At 31.7% G+C, this 22,978-nt stretch overlaps 1 protein-coding gene across 1 annotated transcript in view; it reads left to right on the top strand.

Annotated features, from left to right (window-relative positions):
* LOC145293925 (DNA-binding protein P3A2-like) overlaps positions 1 to 21,694 on the top strand; it is a 50,025-nt gene extending 28,331 nt beyond the window's left edge. Inside the window, exons 5-10 of the mRNA XM_080140749.1 lie at positions 4,042 to 4,177; positions 6,805 to 6,954; positions 8,530 to 8,688; positions 13,811 to 14,086; positions 16,841 to 17,030; positions 21,304 to 21,694. Of these exons, the coding sequence (XP_079996875.1) occupies positions 4,042 to 4,177; positions 6,805 to 6,954; positions 8,530 to 8,688; positions 13,811 to 14,086; positions 16,841 to 17,030; positions 21,304 to 21,488 (1,096 nt within the window). The 3' untranslated portion in view covers positions 21,489 to 21,694. The remainder of the gene's footprint in view (positions 1 to 4,041; positions 4,178 to 6,804; positions 6,955 to 8,529; positions 8,689 to 13,810; positions 14,087 to 16,840; positions 17,031 to 21,303) is intronic.
* Positions 21,695 to 22,978: the final 1,284 nt, after the last annotated feature.

Here is a 22,978-nt window from a genome sequence, read left to right as displayed (position 1 = left end):
TTAGCTTCTCTCTCTCAGGGTTTCTGGTTGGACGTGTGGGGGTGGGGGTAATTTATAGTATCACACAAAAAATGTGTATGCTTTAACATAAATCGACCTAACAAGGATTAACATGCCATAAAATCAAGCATCCCATCAACTGACTTTCTAATCATTATTTGTTAGCCTTATGTGAGAATGTGAGGTGCAGAGGCTGTTCTTGGCCTTCGGGCCAGGAGCGGAAAAGGAAGTAATCAGTTCTGGTCAATGTGGGGGGCAACCCTTCATATCGGACAATTACTTTTTAAGTCAATTAGTTTGGTCAATATGGGGGAAACCCTTCATATCAGACAATTGCTAATTTTGGACCCTGCCAAAGTGCCCCCTTGGGGGAGCTGGTTTTTCCTCCCCACACTAAAAAACGGCCTTGTGCCTAATTTGCTCAGTGGGGAAGCAAATAAATAAATAGTATAACTGCTACAAATAAGTTCAATCCCTTGTGAGGTGTTAAAGAATTCATATTTCAATTCCTATACCTTGTAGTAGTGATACACACAGACGAAAAAAACGCTTTGGATATTTACAGATTTCAAGGTAGTTCTACTAAAATAGCCATATTTTTCAAACCAAAGCACTTCAAGTCTTCAAATTACTACTCTTTTGTTCGGAAATGAATATATTTTCAAATGAATTAATAAATATGAATGTACATTATATATTTTAAGAGTTTTAAGCAAATAAAGTGATAAAAATGTGAACGTCATAAAATGGCGTTTTCGGTAAGGTTTTGTAATGACCCTCCCTGTTTTCTAAAGGCCCGTACCATGATTGTATGAAGAATTCCGTTATGAAATTTAGGAAACAATCAGAAGATGTGTTAATCTTAATACTGTCAAGTGTCCGAAATATTTTTGACCATTTCTTTTTTTGTCGTATTAAAAATAAGGCTTTAATATGACGAGTATCGAACATTTTGAAAAAACATTTCATCGGACACCCACTAGTAAATAAATCATTCTTTTTACTATCTTTATCAATTAAAAGTATTATTCTATGTTGAGTAGGACCGCGGTAATTAATAATAATTTTAAAGGACCTACCCGAAAAAAAATGTTTCTATTTCTCGAGTTTGGTCAAATTAATTTAGTATTAGTAGCAGCAGTAGCAGCAGCTGTAATATTAGTCATAGCACAGTTAAAACAACACGCGTTCTTTAATTTTTATTCACGAACGAATTAAGAAAAACATGAAAATATGAATATAAATGTTCTGATATGTTTAATTAGAGCTATTTTGTTATCAGAATAACATTAGTTTAGAACTATTCGGTTTTCAGAATGTATAATAACAACAATCCCAACCAATTTGGCATTATGAATCCATTATAATTTCTCACATTTCTGGTCAAATTTAAAAACATGGTTAAAAAAACAAAATAAACTTTTGTAGATATATAGCTTGCATGCACTTTTATTCATTTCATTAGTTTTGAACAGCGAATTAAAACAATGTTTTACTGCGAACAGCCACAAATGTTTTTTTTCAAAATCAAAAGATGTATGAAAATCTCGTTTGTATTACTATACACATAGATTTAAAAAAGTTGTCCAAAAAACAAATATATAACAAATAAATGTTATCAAAGACAAGATAAGTTACTTTTCTACCTAACTGGATATGTTTTTAGTGTTTATATTTAATGTAACATGTTTATTCAGCTCGAAAAACAGTGTTTACCGATGTATTAAAAAATTTTAAATGGCGGCCGACTCTGTCTTTGAGGCGATAAGTTTGGGAAAATGAGTTATAAATAAAAAACCAGACAAAATACTGTTAGAAGCTCGCTCAATATATGTTACCGTGACATAGACGGATATATATTTGACGGGTTTTTAACAGTATTTTGACTAGTTTTTTATTTTTAACTCATTTTCCCAAACTTACCATGTGAAAGAGATAGTCGGCCACCATTTTTAACTTTCCAATACATCGGTAAGCACTGTATGTTTTTCGAGCTGAATAAACATGTTACATTAAATAAAAACACTAAAAACATATCCAGTTAGGTAGAAAAGTAACTTATCGTGCCTTTGATAACATTTATTTGTTATGTATTTGCTTTTTGATAACTTTTTCGAATCTATGTGTACAGTAATACAAACCCCGTTATTTTTTTTTCTACTTATTAAGCGAAAGGTATTTTTACAACCTGCTCCAGCGTAGTATAAACGGCCTATGGAATAAACACCTTCAACCTCGAAAATGGAAATCAACAAATTTATGGAATTTCCTTCAAAATTTCTTAACGCAGTTTCTTATTAAATTAAAACTAAATAACTATAACATTTGCTGACTTATTTACCTGTTGAATACACGCACACGCACACACACATAACTTTCTGTCAGATATTTATTTGAAATTAAATTTTTGTGAAATTAACTGCCCCCCCCTCTAATATTGTTTTTGTTTCTGTCAAGTCTTCAGTATGTTCACACATAATTTTCTTTAGCCCTACGATTAATTCAAAGTCCGAATGGCAACCCTCCCCATATTCTCATTGCATAGAAACCCTCTTAAAACCACACATAATCGTCTTAAAAAAATAAAACAAAAAGCATACAGGATTTATCTCCCATAAAAAAAAAACAGTTAACTGCCCTAAAACGCTAGAATGACCTGTAATGGGGAATTATTTTACATTAAATTCTAAAATAATTTGTTTATCTTTTATTAAAGTTTTTCATGGCATTTCATACATAATTGCCTAAAAAGGTAGAATCACATTTTGGAGGAGTGGTCAGAAGGGGTTGGGTGGGGTTAAACAGAAGGTGTTAATCTACAATAATACCAAAGAAATATTGCAATATATTAATTTTTAAATGGTCCTATGTTTAGATTTAAGTTTTTTGTACATAAAGCACATTACAATTCAACTTTGAGTTCTCCAACTTCTTTTCCGTTTATGGATACATGGCATTTTTAAGGAATTGCAGCATATTTATGCACATTTACTGCAGATTATTTGGAAACCATGAACTTTTGGAGATTTTCAGTTGCATATTCTAATTCCTTGTACAAAAATACACTTATATGATAAATTTCATTGCTTAGTCTTGTGTTTTAACAAAGATATGACATTTTTACTGAAAAAGTAGTGTAAAAAATGTGACGAAACACATATGGTCTTTAAAGAGGGGAAAATATCCAAACGTGTGAGACACAAAAATAGCCATAACTTCCTTAATTTTAATCAGATTTTTAAAATTTAAAAATATTCTTTCTTAGCTCATCAAGCTCTTTCTATTTATACCAATATTGAAATATTTTAAGCTATTTCAATGTTTTTTTATGTGTATGGCACATTTGTAGGGCACAGAATTCATTTTCCTGAACAAATTTAATTGATATTGATTTATCTATTTTATTTCTATAATTTTTTTTTTTTTTAATCAAAAATCGAAATTGCACAACTAGAATAGTTAAATTTAATCTCTGTTTTTTTTTTATTTATTTATTCATTTTTTTTTTCGCTGTCCTTCCATAAATCAATTTGAATTTTGTCAATTTCTTTTGCGGATTTAATTGATTAATGAAATAAATTTTGCAGCAGTTTAAAGTATTGCTGTCTATATTTGCTTTAGAATTGAACCTATTTTAAGAAACTAAATTGCAGAAAAATCGATTAAATTGGTAAAATAGTCTTTTTTATATATAGAAAATCATTTCTCACGATATTTAGCAATCTAATTAATTTAATTTTATCAAGCTGACTTTGATTTCGATAGTTCGAATTGAGTTGTTTCCTTATTTATAAAACATGGTGGATTAAAACATAATGTCTTGTTTCGTCATAAAATTTGATTATCTTAATTAAAAAAATATGTGATAGATTCATGTGATTTTTGGAATATGACATCTTTATTCTGAGATGTGTACATACATTATAAAGTTTTTAAAAGCTTTTTTTTTCTGTATTTTTGTTTTTAAAATAGGTTTAATTGTAGATAAACACCAAATCTTTTTATATTCAGAATCACATTTTTTTTTCTTTTTTAATATAGGAAGCTAAAAGCTACGATTGAGGAATATACCACCCGTGTAGGGCAGCAAGCTGTTGTACTGTGTTGCACTCCAGGCAAATCTGCCCAAAATTATAATTCTTTTAAAGTCTTTGGTTCTCAGCCATTGGAAGGTGTGGTTAGTATAAACATTCACAAACTTGTTGTTTTTTTTTTTTGTGGGGTGGGGATATTAAACAGGCAAAGTATATAGATGTGTACAATACTGTAGCTTGCAACGTTTTTGTGCCTGATTTTATGAGAAAAATCTATGTATATACTATTTAAAAGCTATGCTATTTTTAGAGTTTATCTATTTCTGCACAGATAGAAACATGTGATTGGTTATCAAAAAAAAGAATAGGCAGAATACACATTATTAAGGCAGTAGTTTTTATGGTGTCAATACTCCAATTCAAATCTTACATAAATCCAAAAAACATTTCTAACTGGATAGATATTTTATAAATTTAAAGAAATTAACATAAAAAATAACACTAAAAAAACATTGCATAAATATTTTTTACTTAAAATTAAGTAACCATTTCTTTTTTTTTGTTGACAATTCGCAAAAAATGAATATTCGCTCTTAGTTCAAAGCGAATTATTTTTGCTTAAAAACATAATTTTAAATGTTTTTGTTCATAAAAGCAATACATACATACATTCATCATAGTTACTTGCTCTCTCATGCAATATTTTTTATATGAAATCACGCAATATTTGTATAAAGTAGAAGAAGCTAGGTAAAGATGGAAATTGACATACCCAGCTACTGTACGAACCTTGCTCAGAGAATGGGAATAAACTAGTTATACAAAATAAAAATATGGATTAAATATGGTAATTATGGTGTCCATGGCTGAGAGCAAAACTGCAAATGTATTTCCGTCACCTACAACCTCATTTATCTTAAGATCACAATAGGCATGAAAGTCTGGATTTATCAGGTGTTTGGACAATCCTTCTCTATGACTACGAGATCTGGCCAATGAGAGCTGTGGATCTCAAAAAGTGGGTAGTGTTCGACCTATACTGCCTTCACCAAATTCTACAGATCTGCTGGCACTATTTTGTCTCCAATAACCAAATTGGGGTGCGATGCAGGATCATCCCCATTAACGAACCTCTTTTAAAGACGAGATTTTGTTGGTTTGACTATCCTGCATGCCATAACCCAAGAGAGTTCATCTACGAAGCAATAGCCTTAGAACCACTCTAAGATTGGCTAAGACACTCCAGAGGCTGGCTGAAGATGTGATTATACACCATCAAAGCTGACATTGAACTTAGTTACAGTCTACAGTGCTTGCCGCTGGTCCTGCAACTGGTTGTCCATAAGTATCTTGGTTACTGCAGCCCACTGTGCGTGGTCAGTGTTCATCCAGGATACTATGTGTTTTATTGGACGAGTCAGCTCAACACATCCTGAGTGAATTTTGTGTCAAGTCAAGTCTGAAGAAACACCTGATTTAATTTTTCTTTGCAGATATAACACATCTTACTCAGATTTCACTAATAATATTAATAAGTTAGAGATTTTCATCTTTAATTACTAATAAATAGGATTGAACACAAACTAGTAACATTTTTTGTTCCTATTCAGAGTGCCACTTTTTAAGAAGTTGGATTTTCTCCACATTAAAAAACTACTTTATATCTAACTCTGCCCTAATGGGGAGGAAAGTAAACAGGAGCATTTATTGAAATTTGGTTTGTTTCAGTTTTTATTTTTTATTTATTTTTTTTTTTTTTTAATGTATCGCCAAATTAGTAAATTAGAAACCAATCTTACTACTTTTATGTATTTTATATAAACTTTAGTTTTTGAATGAAATTATTTGATTTTTAAATATGCCTTTGTAACTTTAAGAAAATAATTTTAACATTTTGATTAACCGATTCTGAAAATATTCATTTTTATCTCTGATATACAAATTGTAATTCATAAAAATATTTTGAATTTTTTTAATTATTGATTTTTTCTTTTAAATTTTCCTGTAAGGTTCAAGATTGAATTTTTTAGATGATTTATTATTCATATTTTTTAGATTCTTCAAACTACTACTATTTGCATTTAAATTATTTTTTTACAATAAAAAAAAAACAAATAAATTGTTTTTCTTGTAAGAGAAGTAGTTTCTATTTAACTATTTTCAGTTGAAAGCATGTCCAGACAATCACACACACACACACACACACACACACACACACACACACACACACACACACACACACATATATAAATTGAAAGCGACTAAAGATAATCACACAACACACATACTGGCAGTATAATCAAGTTTAATGTTGTAATAATCTATCTATCTATCTATATATATATATATATATGTGTGTGTATATATATATATATTTTTTTTTTTTTATTTTAATATACTTTCATAAAAATGTTTTTATGTAAAAAAAAAAAAAAAAAAAAAAAAAAAACCTACTTGATTTATGTAATTTTTAAAAATATTTTCTTTCTGTCATGAAAATCAGGCTTATACATTAATTCCATATACTAACTATTCCACAGCTACATATAATATATGCTAACTGAATGGATCACGAGTAGTCTAGTATATATATATATATTATCACCTACAGACACTAGTGTTTTATGCTTATGTAATCTTCAGTGTAGGAAATAATAATTACTGATGGTTAAAAGAGCTAACTGTATATTTCCTGCCGATTCAAGATTATAGTTCAAATTCTCTTCTTCCCGTATATATTCTTCTTCTTATTATTATTATTATTATTCAGTTGCGGAATTGTCGGGAGATGGTAATGCCAAATCTCGAATCGGCCCTTGCTCAACAAGCCCCTCCAGCTCACCGAGATGACCCCTCACTTCACGAACTGCCACCTTTGGTCATTGATGGAATTCCAACACCTGTAGATAAAATGACGCAGGTAAGTTTTGCGAATTTTTTATTTTTCTAAATGAATGATTCAAAGCAATTTGTCACTTCATCAATAGAAATCAATAGAAATCATTCACATGTGCTGCGTTTGCGGAAACTTCACAATTGTTAGCAATTAAAACAATTTTATCTCCAACCTCTGCTTTTTCCCCTCTTGTCTCTCTCCTACCCCTCCTATAATATTACTTTGAAATGGGTAAAAATGGAAGTTCTTTATGTACTGTCAGTGTTTAATACCCGGTTGTTTACTTATATCCTAACAAGGGCAGAATTAGACATAAGATTGGTTTTTAATGTGGGAAAAATTTCGCTCCCCTATAAAAGCAGCACTTGTGATAGGGTCAAAGTCTGTGAAGAAGAAACGTATAAAAATAAGTATTTCTTTAGTCATGTATTTGAATTTTTGAGATGAGGATTAATTATTCATATTATTTGCATTGCCGTTCACATCTGGACTGTAATTCTCACAACTTGTCAGCTGATGCAACTTCAAATTTCCTTGCCTTGTCAAACTCGTGATTCTGTACGGAATCTCAAACAGGACCATGAGGAGGGTCAGGGTTGCATCAGCCGGGGTGTTGTAAATCTAAAATTCAGGATGAGAACTGTTTTCTTTCGTAATATTTTTACTTATCTATCTCTCCATATAAATTTACACTTCATGATTGTTCACAAACTCCTCCTAGGGTTTTGGATGTAAACTTTCATCAGTGTGTATATATATATATATATATATATAGATATATATTCAGAAACTAAATTACTATGACTACTTGCATAAGTATATTTAATTTTAATCAAATGTTGTACAATAATGTTGTGGGGGGGGAATGTAATTTTTTTTTATTTATTTATAATGCAAGAATTAAAAAAAAAAAAATGTTTATAAGGAGTTTGAGGTTTGGGTTAGGAGTGCACAAAAGTTACTCATTGCTTTCTAGAAAATGGTGGATCTTCTGCAAGAGGTGTTAATGATTATTGTAGACATGTGAATGTGATCATCGCGCACGTTGTTAGAAGATTAATTTTGTCGTATTACATCATTTATTTTTAATTGCTTAAATGAAAGATTGACTTATCTTCCCCGTTTTACGGCACTTTCTGGTACTTCCACTCTTACCAATAATGGATCGAGAAAATACAATAAAACCAATGTTTATTTTTGATATAAACTTTTAAGCAATCTTCTACTCAATCTTTTTTTTTCTAATTTTTAGTGAGGATACTTAATTTAGCATGACACGTGATCAAGTGATTTTACTTAAAATTCAAATTTCAATTGTGATTGATAATAATGAAACATCAAACAATCAAAGAATTCTTAAATATTTTCATTTCATGAAATAACAAAAAGCAAACTAAATAGGAATTATATCCAATTCTTGTCCACCCTAATATCGTTGACGGACGACGTTCAAGAGGAGTAATAGTATTTCATAGATTTGCATTTTCATCAATGAATATTAAAGAAAGTAGCATTATAATGTTTTTCTCTGGAAATGTGAATTAAAATCATGACTAATACTAAAGAAGCACCAATTATTATTTTATTTTTTTGTTTCAGGCTCAGTTGCGGGCGTTTATACCCTTAATGCTGAAATATTCAACAGGTCGAGGTAAGCCAGGTTGGGGTCGAGTTGAATGCCGACCACCCTGGTGGCCTTGTGATTTGCCGTGGGCAAATGTACGCAGTGATGTTCGCTCAGAAGTAGACAAAGATCAAGTATGTATTTATTTGTGTTTATTTGTTTTGCAGCTGTAACATTTGCATATGCGAAAGCTTAAATGAACATTTAAACGTGCCATTTCACATGGCCTTTTCACACAAACGCACACTTGTACACATGCATTATCATTAATGGCTGGTGATCGGATGTTTAACCAAGGCGACTAAAACTCGTGCATGGAAACAATAGACACTTGTTGCAGTTTCAAAGATTTTATTGGAGAGAGAAGCTCGTTCACAAGGGGAGAGGCTAAAATTAATCTTTTCTTACTTAGTTTTCTTACTTGACCTTAAAATGGTTGACAAACAAACAGTCTCGAAAAGGTATTCACTAGATTTGTATTTTGTCGGGCACATTTTGTCTGTCTACTTCCCTAACTCGGACTCCTAGAAACTTTGTCCTGTCTCCCAAACATGTGATGTAATCTTCTCTGTAATATTATTTGACACCTGACTTTTGGCATGTTTTGTCTAGGGAACTAACTCTTGATTCCACCCGCTTCGTTTCATTCATGCTAGGTGCATTGAGTCTATTTCTGTTTGCTGCTAGGTTATCACTTGAAATAAAGTTAAATGTACAAATGACAAGTATTATAGTTCAATTGTGCTCTAAAAAGAAACAATCATTTTGAACGTACCCCTTTCTAAAAAATTCTACAGTTGATTTTATTGGTAGAGCAACTGCAAAATTACTTTTTTTTTAATATGCTTGGATCTCTCTTCCAATAATGAATGAACTAGTAGTGTATACTAGATCCTGAATCCTTGGTAGAGCAACTAATCTTATAGAAGTAACATCAGTCCTTTACTGATTATCATCTTTGATTTCTCTTTGTTACTGGACTTAAGCAACATCAAGTCAAGTTGTTGTGGTCCTGTAAAGGTCTGAAAGAAAAGCACAACTTGGTAATTAGTGGAAACAAAAAACAAATAGAACAAATAAAATGCATGACTCGTGCATAACTTGTGTGCTAACACTATGAGACATATTCTACCAGTCTTTATTATAAATGGAAGAGTTTATTATCTGTAGGGTGGACATATCAAAACACAAGTGAAATTATGTTCGGGATTGTATGACTCTTGCTTCATTACAAAGTCCTGTCTCTAGAGAGGAAAGGAAAGAAGACCAAGAAAATAAGTATTGAATTACAGAAACGCATAAGATCTGTATCTCTTGAACTGCTATGTGTGTAGCATTAATGAAAGAAAAACTAATCAACAACCTTATAAAAGATTCTTGAAATATCACCAATAATGTCCAAAATATGGAAGAACCACTTGGTCCACACATTCTGGTACTGGATTGTGGGAGTCATGACGTGGAAGGCAGTTGTATGGAATAAATCTGCAAGTCAACTATTTAAGTTTATACATGCAAATTATCATAAATAAAATATGACCTCAAATACTATATGTATCCTGTATATGTACGGTGGTCTCTATTACGTGTTTTGCTCCACAAATAGTTAATAGGTAAGGTGATTGAGGTTATTTTTGTAAATAGTTCTGACTATCGACAAAAGAAAGATAAATTTAGTTCTTTTTCAACCTTTGGCAAGTAAACAAGGCGCAATTCAATTTTTTCGACTCAGCCAGGAAGACAACTCATTAAAAACCTTTAAAGTTTACCCCTTTTGCTTATTTATCTTCCTCCCACAGCAAAGATGTGACACAAGGTTGGAAACTGGGATTTGAAGCCACCACCTTGAGGAAAGAGCACTCTAGCCAAACAAAAAGTGCCTTGGTAGCCCCGTTGACATTTCCTGGTAAGAGTGCCTCAGGTGATTAGCAATAAACTAGTTTCTTCTCAACCTTTTAGAACTGACCAGGACCATACCTCAGGCTGACAGAGAACAAGCCAGATTCAACAATGGCCTAGATTCTGCCAGTCTAATTTTTGCATGAAATTCGTTTTGTATGAGGGATGTCTCTTCAAAATGTCGATGAACGATGGCTGTGTATGAGTGTCCAGAGCATGCTTTGTCATATGAAAGCCATTCCAAAAGTAAAGCCTCCTTTATTTTTAACTCAAAAAGTTGAAGCACTACGAAGATGGGAGTGGTATCATTAACACGAACGTCCTTTTGTGTTCCAGAATTTATTTTTCTACATAGTCACCAATATTCTCAATCCACTTTTGCCAGGAATTCAATGACGCATTTCTGCTTCTGACACATTCCATATCAGGGGTTGCTTTCTTAGAGTCTCACGCCATCAATATCTGCAACAGAAAGATGAAACTTTTAGGTTATGAATGCATAAATTCAGTCATCATAATGCAATTTGCAATCCTCTCTGATCTATTCTGGCAGAATAAAAAATAGGAGGCATTACTTTTGGAACGACCCTCTTATACAAGTTTAACATTGATTTTTCCGGATCCTCGCTTCCAGAGACTTTCTGGATTAACCATTTTGCCAGTCCATTCGATTTCACATGAATAATAATTCATCAACACACTAATTATTCACCTATTATGTCTCTAAACCAACAGAAAGTTTTCAGCAGTTCAACTTTTTCTTTAATAGAAATAGAACAGTATTTGTTGGTGAAGCCATAATTTGCGTTAAATCTAAAAAAAAAAAAAAAAAAATTAGATGTAATCTCAAAATAAATGATGACTAATGATAAATTTTAAAGGTTGTGACGATATATATTAAAATTTAAATATTTCTGATTTATATGAAATCTGAACAATAGATTTTTTTTTTTTTTTTTTTTTTTTAGACACTTTTTCATCCCAAACAAGGCATATTGCCACTTGGAATGTAAGGGCTACTATTTGAGATTATGTCTAACAGAGGACTATAGGGAGTTTAGCAGCAAAATGTCTGTTAACATTACGTTTAAACTTTAGTAGGTTAGTACAGTCAGGGAAGCAAGAAATAGTGAGGGAATTTCAAAGTCTAGCAGTTTAAAGGAAGAAACTATTAGAGTAGAAAGCTTTCTGGCATCGAGGGATTTCAACAGTGTAAAGGTGGAATTTTGCTGCTTGTTGGGTTAGTCTGGAGTATTTATATTGAGCGGGCACAAGTGCAGTGAGTTCATCAGAGCACATTCCATTAAAATACTTGTAAAACAGGCACGGAGATGTGACATTGTGGTGATGGGACAGATATTGGAGTGTGCCCACTGCCCAATAGTCCAAGATCTATTAGATTTGACTCTTTTTTGGATTTTTTTTCTAAGAGTAAGAGGCTAGTGGTAGATTCAGCAGCCAAGATGTAGCATGCACGGATGAATTGTGGTTTTGTAAAAATAGAGGATACTCTCTGGTGAGAGCAGTTTTCTAGCACAGTGGAGGGAACCCACAATATTATTAGATACAAATTAAGTGACATTTTCAAATTTTCAGTTTTTTTTTTCGAAAACTTGAGTTACACTAAAAGGTGAGATATTTAACCCCCAAATTTTTACACACGCCTTTAAAAATTAAAATATTTCAAATTGCATGAAATCACTGCATTAATAATGTATAGTGATAATACATTTTAACGGAATATTTATTCTAAATATATATTTTATTTTGGTCAAATTTCACCTGTTTTGATTTTCTTTTGTGCTTTCTTCATATCATATTATAAGCGTGGGCATGAATAATATATTTATTTAATAAAATATTTACATATTGGATGACACTATATCAATTATTTCGTGCCTAGGCATTTATCGATAACCTATCAATTTTACTTTCAAATTTGAAGGCAAAGTCAAATATCATCAATAAGTTTCAAGGCATGAAATCAGATTTAGATTTTACGAATAAAAATTAACAAATCAGCTTATTAAAAAAGTATCTGTTAAATTTCGTCAAGCTGTTTTAATGAAGAAAAACGAAGTAGTCGTTGCAAATGTCTTATATAAAATATTTTCAGACTATTGTTAGAAGAACATCGTAAAGGTGTGACACGGGGAGAGGTCGAAAAGTCAGAAGTAGCTGATCACATATGGAAAGAAATAGGAACACACTTCTCTTTGTGGAACGAGGTCAACATAATTGACAGGAAAGCAAGGTGGAGGGTCATGGGACTCAAGGAGGCAGTATATATGCTAAAAAAAAAAAAAAAAAAGAAAATTACTAAGCAGAATAAGCCTAGAGATTAGTAGCGTTTGTAAGCCTCTAATTGTAGAAAAACAAATATTGTACACCCTTAAAATTTCGGTGATGAATGGGAGATAATCCCCTGTCGATCTTTATTAGAGTTGCCTTCCCTTTGGGAACCAATTTTTTTTCACAAATGCAAAACAATAACCATAAAATAGAAACTAACCCAAACAATACAAAAATATCTACCTAAAATATTTCGATTCATCAGTGTATTCTAAACTGATGATACATTCTTGCTGTAAATTTTTAACATTTGCAATGTTGTGGACCACATGTATTTCTGATTAATTTCCATTCCTGGCAAAATGAAAGAACTTTTTCCGGCGACTGTAGCATAATCTGCAAAACCGATAGATTCATTGTGATGGCTTTACTAGAATGATTTATTTTTAATGATTTTAATTTTTGCACAATTAAAACTAATATTTCTTCCATTTTATCAACTGTTGTCTGCTGCATTGGCTGAGCATTTCACTATATTCCGACAGTTTACATAAACTGCCTGAATATGCCAACTCAGCATTTATGGAAAAATGTATCATTCGCTGCATAAGTACCATTTACTCAATTAAAATTAACCCAACATCCTTAGAAGAGGTTTCCTGGTTGAATAATTACTAGTGAGATGCTCCATTTTAGAAATTGGCTTTCAAACATTTCCTTAATTGAGGCAAGATTTTTATAGGCCAGATGCCTTTCTTGACACCAACCCAGCGAAGTGATGGAAACCAGTGTTTTCATCAAGACATCACTTCTAGATAATTGACCACCATGCTAAAAAGTGCTTCAACTGCTCTTATTGAAGAAAAAAATATATTTTTCTTTCGCTTTTTTTTTTTATTTTTTCAAAACCGGAGATGCTAACCAAATAAATGACTCGTTTCTTGTAATTCTTTTGAAGTGAACGATCTACAGTGTTTTACTGTTGGTTTTATCAAAACCAAATATATATTTCCTTTTCAATTTTTGTTTTTAAAACACTACTATTTTTACTGCTTCTTCTGGAAGATATCATGGACACATGCCTTGAGACAGATTGTAAAGAACTGTTACAAACATCATGGACGAGAAGATCTTTTACCAGAATATGCAGAAGAGAATTTGACATCACACGGCCTGTCTAATACGTTTGCCATACCTAACGGCAATGGTCTTGCCGGCACCATGGTGCAGGCCATTAATAACCCTGATGGCAGTGTATCCATCATTCAAATCGACACAAATCCAACTAATGGGGCAGTTGTCACCTTGGCAGATGGCACTCAAGCCACTGTCTTACATGCAGTAAGTTCTTTTTTTTTTTTTTTTTTTCCTTATACTTGCTTTTTAACACTTTTTTGTCTTTCTTATATTTAAATCTCAATGCTATAATCTGTTTCAGTAAAGTATTTCAATTTTGACAATATTAAAGAAAATAAATGAATTCGTTTTTTAATTTTTTTTTTTTGTATTATTTGAATTTTTGAACTATTGTTCTCATCTTCAGTGTTATGTTCACAATGTTTCGGTTCATTTAACCTCTAACCTTCTTCAGGCATATCTTGTTGAACTCGGGGGGAATCTTTCTATCAAACTTTGGAATCTGCATGGAATTCTGAACGGAATCCTTTATTTAATCCATGGAGTTAGCATGGTCAGCTATGACTAGGTAGAAGTCTTAAGTAATTCCCAATTGTATTTTGAGCGTGCTACCCCCCTCGATTAAATAAAGGATTCTGTTCCAAATTCCATGCAGATTCCCGCGTTTGACCAGATACACTTGAAGAAGGTTGGAGGTTACAACAACCGAAACATGAAAATAACACTCAAGATGAGAATAGTTGTCCAAAGAATCCAAATAAAAATATAGATAATCAATCCCCATCTGAAAAATTCAGAAACATAGCTTTCTGTTTTAGTTTTTTACACCAAACAAGGCACATTGCCACTGAGATGTAAGGGACTACTGTGAATTAAGATCTGTCTCTACAGGGACACTCTAAGTAGGGAGTTAAGCAGCGAGATGTCTGTTCACATTACATTTAAATTTCTGCTTATTAAACAGCAAAGAAAGAATCTCAGTCTAAAATTTCGAGAAAATAAACTATTAGAGTAGAAGGCTTTACATGAAGGCGTGGGATTTTGCTGTTTGCTGAAACATTTACACAAAACAAGCACAGGGATGCAATATTGTGGTGATTAGACCAAGGAGTTTGAATGTTTGACTGTGTAGTGTTATTATCTGTGTCAATTTGTGACTGGAAAGTTTCTTATTATTTTTAAAGAAAACGAGTTTTATCTTAGTAGCATTAAATGTTACCAACCATTTACAATCCCATTTTCTAAGGTGTCACACACTGCCTTGGATATATGTACATTCGTTTTTCCCATATGTCTGGTATAGAGTATAGTGTCATTAGCAAATATACCCATCTTGGACACAATTTCATCATTTGATGTTTGGCCATTCTCCTAATCTGTTAAAAATAGTCATTTGAATTATCACGGAAAGATTGTTACTGAACACACTTGATGAGCAACCGTAGTAGATACTAAGTTAAACAGCGCTGAGAGGAAAAATATGACAAAATACCAAGGGCTTATGTACACATGAAAAGAAATTGGAATCTTAAGATCTCCATCACTCCAGTAATTATAGGAGCAACCGGAATCATGAAAAAGAATTTCAAAAAACTACCTGACAAATATATCCGATGAACTAAATACAAAAGAAATACAAACAATTGCACTTAATGATAGCTGAATCCACTGTCAAAAACTTTCCCCACTCTTTATCTATGCCTAAATCAAAACGTAGATTCCATGAACAAAGCTTCTTTCTTAGAACTACATGCCTGTGGAACTCTGTTCCGTCTGCCTGCTTCCCTCCTGGCTACAACTTGGATGTCTTCAAGTCCAACGTAAACAAATTCCTGATGAACCGCCCCCTTAAGTAGACACTTTAAATATCCACACTAACGTACTGTACTTACAATAACCCTTATCCCTGAGTGGCTTCCGGGTCTTGATAAGTGGTGACCACCTTGTAAAAAAAAAAATACAGTTAGAATCTTAAAAGATCTTTTGGTTGGAAGTCTGAGATAGTGGGGGAATGCCTGGCATCCGGTAGGATGCCCCCTCCCCAGCTAAAACAAAATAAAATTAAAATTAAATTTTATATAATTTTTTTACAATAGTTTAGGTATTTCCATGCATACGTTATCACCTTTCACACACATAAAAAAAATTCCAAATAAAATTATACTATCATTATACACAGGAGTTGTGTATCCTGAACTATCAAATTCTTTATGAATGCCATTTGCTGAGTAGGCTTTACAAGGCAATGAGTCATCCCCACTTGGAATACAGGTCCCTAGTGTTCGCCGGAGTTGACAAGGTGTTCTCTGATTCTCTTGAGTGTCTACAGCATCATGTCATCAGATATATACTCTATATTTGCTGCTGCTACCCTGTTCCCTCTGGAGTATATGATTTTCTTGGATTAGATCTGTTGTCTACTTGTTGGAATGTAACAGTTGCGTCTGTTGCCTACAGATTATTTCATGGTTCTTGCCCCACCATAATGCTTTAATACTACCTCGTGCTGTGACTGAACAGACCAAACCTGCAATAATATACACTCACATTAGACTCTCTGCATAATCACACTGGTGGCTAACTATCGTGATACTCCTAAGTTTTATGCATTCACTAATTAGCTTAGTAGCCTCTGTCTTTTGCTAAATTATGACCATAACTTAATAAGGCGGAAAAAAAGAAAATGTGGTAATTAATATATTGTTTTTTTTTTTAATGTTTACTGTCAGGTGATTATAATCTAAAGAATAAAATCCCTAACCTCTTTTTAAAGAGCGAAAATAGTAATTACTAATGGCTGAAGTAGCTGACATAATTGTGAGTTTTTATTAAGTATATAATGGTGAGGCTCAAGAATGCTTCAAAGGCTGTCTTTGCTTAATTTTAAACCTATTACCATGTTTCAAGTTTTTGTTTTTATTATTGAAATTGAAACCCCATTAAATTTCTTTGTTGCAGGTACAACATGAAGCTAACCAAGCAGTGCAGACATTGGTAGAAGCTGTGTCCGATGCTGAACTTTTATCCTCCGGTAATTTGGCATCAACTCCAATCAAAGTGGATCTTGATGCGCAACAAGCTAACCAAACAACAGCACTCACAGAACAGAACAGACAACTTTTATTATCAGGAAATCATGGACTTGAAGGTAAATAAAACCTCACACTTGAATAGTCATTTTTTGCCAATCCACTTCAACTGGTTTTCATATTTTAATAATTACCTCCCTTGCAACAGTAAGATTCTTTATGCGAATCTTGCAAACAATTATTAGTGAGTTTCTACTTCATATCATCATCATCAGGTGACGATGGTTAAATGGTCAATGACACAAACTATTAATGGATGTGCCAAGTTCAAATCCAGTTCATACCACAGAAACACTTTCACTGAGGGATGTTAGGTCCCATAAATACTGAATTTCTAACTAGAAAGATATTGGAGAAAGCAAATGCCAACGAAAATCATCTGATTTTCATGAAATGATGCTTAGCAACAGCAGCAATCATCATCATCATCATCATCATCATCCCAAATTCAGGAGGGAGGTACAACACCAGGCAGCGTTTCACATCAGTCCAATCGAAAAAGGTTGCTATCATTCAGGTTGCATGCAGCCAAATGACGTTTTGTTAACGCAAGTCGGATCTTTCTTATTCTGCCACACTCTCTATTACCCTGTTATGGAGTTGATGCAAGAGAAGTTTAAAATGCTTCATTTCATAAAAATATAAATTTCTGAATTAAATGTTTGGAACGTAGCTTTTTTTTTCCTGTAACCTTTTCTGTTGTAGTATTGGTAATCTTAAGTGGGAGGAGTTTAAAATCTATCCTTAAAAAAATATTTCTTTTTAAAGATTTTCAAGTGGTCTAAGTTTTTGATCAGGTGTGTATGTTATTCTATACATTTCTTGTGGTGTCTTGATCTTACTGGATTTCAGGCAAAATTCATCCAATCTGGTGGAGTATCTAGTTTCATGCTATTCCTTGAGGTAATATCACTTGGAAAAGGTGCACCATTCCTTAGAAAAGCCAGTGTGAATTAGCCATACTGAAGAGATCTTATTTGAACTGCAAATACTATGTTATTTTGAATATTTAGTCAAGGTTTACTTGTAGGGAAAAGTATCCTTATGCCAGGTTGTTCTGACAAACCCTTGTACAGAGAGACCTTAGACACTCAAGGATAGTGTCTAGTAGGCATTAAAGTTCTCTCCCTAGTTTGCAGCAGCACATTCACAAGCAGACACCTATTTACAAACAAATGAATGTGTTAATTTTGTTGTTAAAAATGAGAAACTTATACAATTTTAATAACATTTTTCAATATTTATTCAATAAATTATTTGATAAAAAATACAAGTTTTAAAATTTAAAATCCATTTTTAAAAGATTAAGTTTAACAGAATTTAAGTATAAACCAGGTTAATGCATAAGCACATTGTTTTTTTGCAAAGTTTTTTTTTCTTTCATGTTTATTAATGGTAAAAGTGATTCTGTGTAATTATTTTGGAACAATATTTTGAGTAAGAAGACAAAAACTAAGCAGAACTCCAGAGTGTTGCCAAAATTAGTACTAACCCCTTTCTGATTATTTATGTATGTTGGGAAGTGTGATTAACAGGAAATTGAATGGGGGCAGGAAGTCCAGATGGAAAGTAGCAAACATCTTTTGTTAGAAGAAACTCTGATCTGATTCCCTAAGGAGATCGACAAAATCACAAAGGTGTATGATGTTCTATACAAAGATTGGACTTATGAGTAAAATTTCATGCAGAATCCAGTTTGTTTTTGTTTTTTTATTTTTTTTGTTTTTTTTACAATAATATTGTGAGATCTGCATTCATGCCACATGTCCATGAACGGAAAAAAATAACGGTCTATTTTATTTTATTTTATTTACAATTTGAAAATTAAGAAATTAATAAATGAAAATAAAACTGGTTAAGAAGGGCTGGGACAAGTTGTACAGGTACTTTATTCATTCATTTAATTTTTTTATTTATTTATGATAGTAGTAGCGTGTCATGAATACCACCTGTGTATTCAAATTCACTTATTTGAGTAGTATAGAGTTACTTACCTTGCACACAAATGCTGCACCTTTTAAGGGAATGCATTTTTATTTATTTATTTGTTTTGTTTTTTAAATGTGTAACTTCTATGTATACAAAAAATGATAAAAATCAAATGTATATTTTATTCATATATATACATCTTACAGAAGATTAGAACAACATTGGTACCGTCGGTTCTAATCTAAATAAAGAGGACCAATATTTTGTTGACTATGTTGAACTCTTTTTAGCCTCTGTTTATATTTATTTCCTTGAATTTGTACAATTTTTTTTTTTTTTTTTTTTACAAGGGAGTCCCCACTTATTAAGACACAAAGGCCACTCGAGGATGAAGGTTAATGAATGTAAGGTGGTAGTGTAGTAACCGTTAATGATGGAAATTTAGGGATAGGTTTCACACCAGTTTTGGGTTTTATTTTAGGATGTTTTGTAATGTGAGAAGTATTTTTAGGATGAGTTAGATTAAGAGAAATATTTTCAATGAAAAATTTTGCAGGTTTTATAAAATGTGAGAAAAACGAGAGACATGTTATAAGGTAAACAAAACAAAAGAATGAATTCAAAAGGCATATATCCAGAAAAGAGATATTTTATATTTGGTTAGGAAAAATAGAATGTTTGTAAATATTTTTAGAATTCTTGTAAAAACAAGGAGGATTCATTAGCTGGACATTGAAAAAAAGTCTGAATCAATTAATAGCCGTGAATTGCAGGGGTCAGGAAAAAATCGTATTCAAAACTTTTCTGCTCAATTAAATAAATTATGAATGTTGTTTATAAGAGTCAGTGTTCTTTTGATTTCGTATAAGTAAGATATTTCAATGAGAAAGATTAGAAATATTTCAATGAATAAAGTTTATACAGATTGACAGATGATAATGTTGATGAGTTGTGTGTCTCTTTGTATGCATTAATGTTTGTGTGTGAATGGAGAGAAATGTTGTACAGCTGAACGTCCAAAGAGGGACAGCTAGCAATCAATCCATAGACACGGGTCGACTGGGTTACACTGGTTTATTGAAGAAAAATTTGGCCTTTTAAAGGATTTAGGTATCACCCAGACAGATTATTTTGAAATAAATTCAGAAAGTTTTCTAATTGATCGAAAATATAATTTTTTTTATTTAGGATAGTGTATGCGCAGATGACATGTGCACACACACATTTACGCATTTTGATTTTGTACTTCGATGTATAAACATTGACTGCTACAGAAATTTGGTTGAATTTGATTAAGGGAATGGCTTAACAAGAATTTGTTTACATTGGACTTGAAGATGACTATAATGTAATTAGCTGGGAAGCAGGTCAGCAGAACAGTGTTCCATAGATGGGAAGTTTTTAGATAGTAAGAACAGAAACGTGGCATGAAAAAATGGATGAATGATAAGTGGAATACTGAAAGGAATCGTGGAATATTGTAAATAAGTGAGAGGAAGAGGGACAATGCAAAAGTTTCATTAATGTTCTCTCTTTCTTCCTCTCTTCTTTCTTTCTTTCCTGTTTTTCTCTTTTGATTATTTGCCTCCAACTACTCTTATTATTATTACCCTTTTGTGTACATTATTCACCCCTCCTCTCACCATCTAAAATATTCATGTACAGATGAAGATCATCAGTTTTAGTATAGTGTGTATATATATATATATATATATATATATATATATATATATATATATATATATATATATATTTGTATGCACAGGGTTCACTCCTAAACTAACCAATCATTAGGAATTTAAGAACACAGCTGTTAGGCGTTTGGAACCCAAATGTGGGCTATATTTAGTTTAATTTTATGCAAAGGAGGAAAAAAGAGAGTGGAGGCCCTTGTGGAAATTCAGATACCTTCAATTATTGTGAAATTTTTGCAACATATATTAGATATTATTAATATTCCCCAAATTTCTATTTCTTTGAAGTTTTTTTTTTTTTTTTGTATGGGAGGAGATATGGGCACAACCTCCCATTTCAAAATTTAAATAATTCAGATTCGAATTGAATGTGATCCATAGACAATAGATAGCAATTAAGGAAGATTTCTTGAATTTTAATTTCTTCTTGAGACCCCTTAAGCTTAACTATTATATTTTAAACCTTTTCTAAAATCAAAATCATATCATAGATTTTGATCGACATAAAATAAGGATTCTAAACATAAGATTAAGTATCATTATATCTTGAATTTTTCTAAGGGGATGTAATATTGATACAAAACTGTTTTGTTATGGAGAATTTTTTTTTTTTACCTATCATAGGAAAGGTATTTTAGTTATCTTAAGATTTGATTCTGTGTTTAGAAAAGATTGTTTAAATATTGCTGCATTTCTTTTTGTTTACTAGGAATAATGACAATTCCTATGTCTGTCTACCAAAGTATGCAATCCAGCCTGACAGCACTGACGGATATTGAGGCACAAAACATTGCTCTCCAAGTTGCCTTGGCCGAACGAAACAGTGAGGCAATCAAAGAAGAGGTTCCCGATGCGACCCATGCTGTTGAAGTGATGACAGTTGAACAATTATAAAACTAAAAAGGCTGCAAACTCAATGAATCAATCTGTGATATGATTTCCTTTTCAATGAACACTTTTACAAAACATAATAAGTGGAGTAAATGACTTGTAGTTAACCATGTTTCTGTTTTAAAAAGAAAAGGAAAATATTGAAAAAAAAAAAAAAAGGTATGCTTTCTTTTAAAAAAATAGAAAAGAAAGAAGGATTGAAAAGAAAATATTGGCATTTATTGTTTTTTAAAAAAAGAAAAGAAAAAAGATTGAAAGGAAAAGATGATTATTTCTTTCTTTAAAAAGAAGAAAAGAAAGATTAAAAAGAAAAAATAGTTATTTCTTTCTTTAAAAAAAGAAAAAAAGATTGAAAAGAAAAGATAGTTATTTCTTTCTTTAAAAAAAAGAACATAGAAAAAAAATTGAAAGAAAAAGATGATTATTTCTTTTTTAAAAAAAAGAAGAAAAGATTGCATGGAAAAGATGGTTATGTCTTTTTAAAAAAACGAAAAGAAAAAGATTGAAAGGAAAAGAATGTTATTTCTTTCTTTTTTAAAAAAAGCAAAGAAAAAAAGTTTCTTTCTTTTTACTGAATTTATATTTCTCGAGTGTCTATTTCTTTTTCAACAATAACAACAATCCACAAAGAATTATGTTTACATCATGTTAAACCCATCATTGGCCATTGTAAAAAAAACTATAAAAAAAACAGCTTTTTTTTATATCTAATGATTCATCACTTATCTAGGCCAAAAGCCACTCAATGATAAGCGTAAATGTTAATCAAGTGGATAGATTGTCAGTTGAATGATGACAAATATAATAATAACAAAAGCATTATGAATTTAATGAACAAAATTTGATCGCTTATGAAGATGGTTCATGACAATATTTGTTTACATTAGATTTGAAGGTGACCATGTTGTAGCCTGCAGGGAAACAGTCTCACTACAAAATATGGTTTAAATAATGTGAACATTTCCGTAATTATAGTGAAGCCTGTGTCATCATTGATAAATTTATTGCCATATTTTTTTTTTATCACATTGTAAATATTTATAATTGATATTTATTAATTAATATTTATTAATTAATATTTATTAATATAAAAAATATATATGAAAAAGTTTAACTTCCAACTTTTAGAATCAACCAAGCATTTTAATTTTCTGGTTTTGAAGACTCAAAGTAGAAATTTACAAATAATATAAAATATTCATATTATTTGAATTCTTCGGATTACTGTTCTCATTTTGAATGTTATTTTCACAACGTTTCTACCGATGTAACCTCCAACCTTCCTTAGGTGTTTCTTGTTGAATTTGTGAATCTGCACGGAATATGAATGGAATCCTTTATTTAATCCACGGGAGTAACATGTTCTCGTTTTGTCAGCCATGATTGGGTAAATGTCCTAAGTAACTTGCAATTGTATTTTAAGTGTTGCCCCGCGCTGAGGATTGAACTTTTAACCCTCAGAAGAGTGTAACTTTACAACTGAATTTTACCAT

Source organism: Euprymna scolopes, chromosome 15, assembly GCF_053919585.1.
Source record: "Euprymna scolopes isolate OS-2025 chromosome 15, ASM5391958v1, whole genome shotgun sequence".
NCBI lineage: Eukaryota > Metazoa > Mollusca > Cephalopoda > Sepiida > Sepiolidae > Euprymna > Euprymna scolopes.
This window is presented reverse-complemented; position numbering and strand designations above follow the sequence as displayed.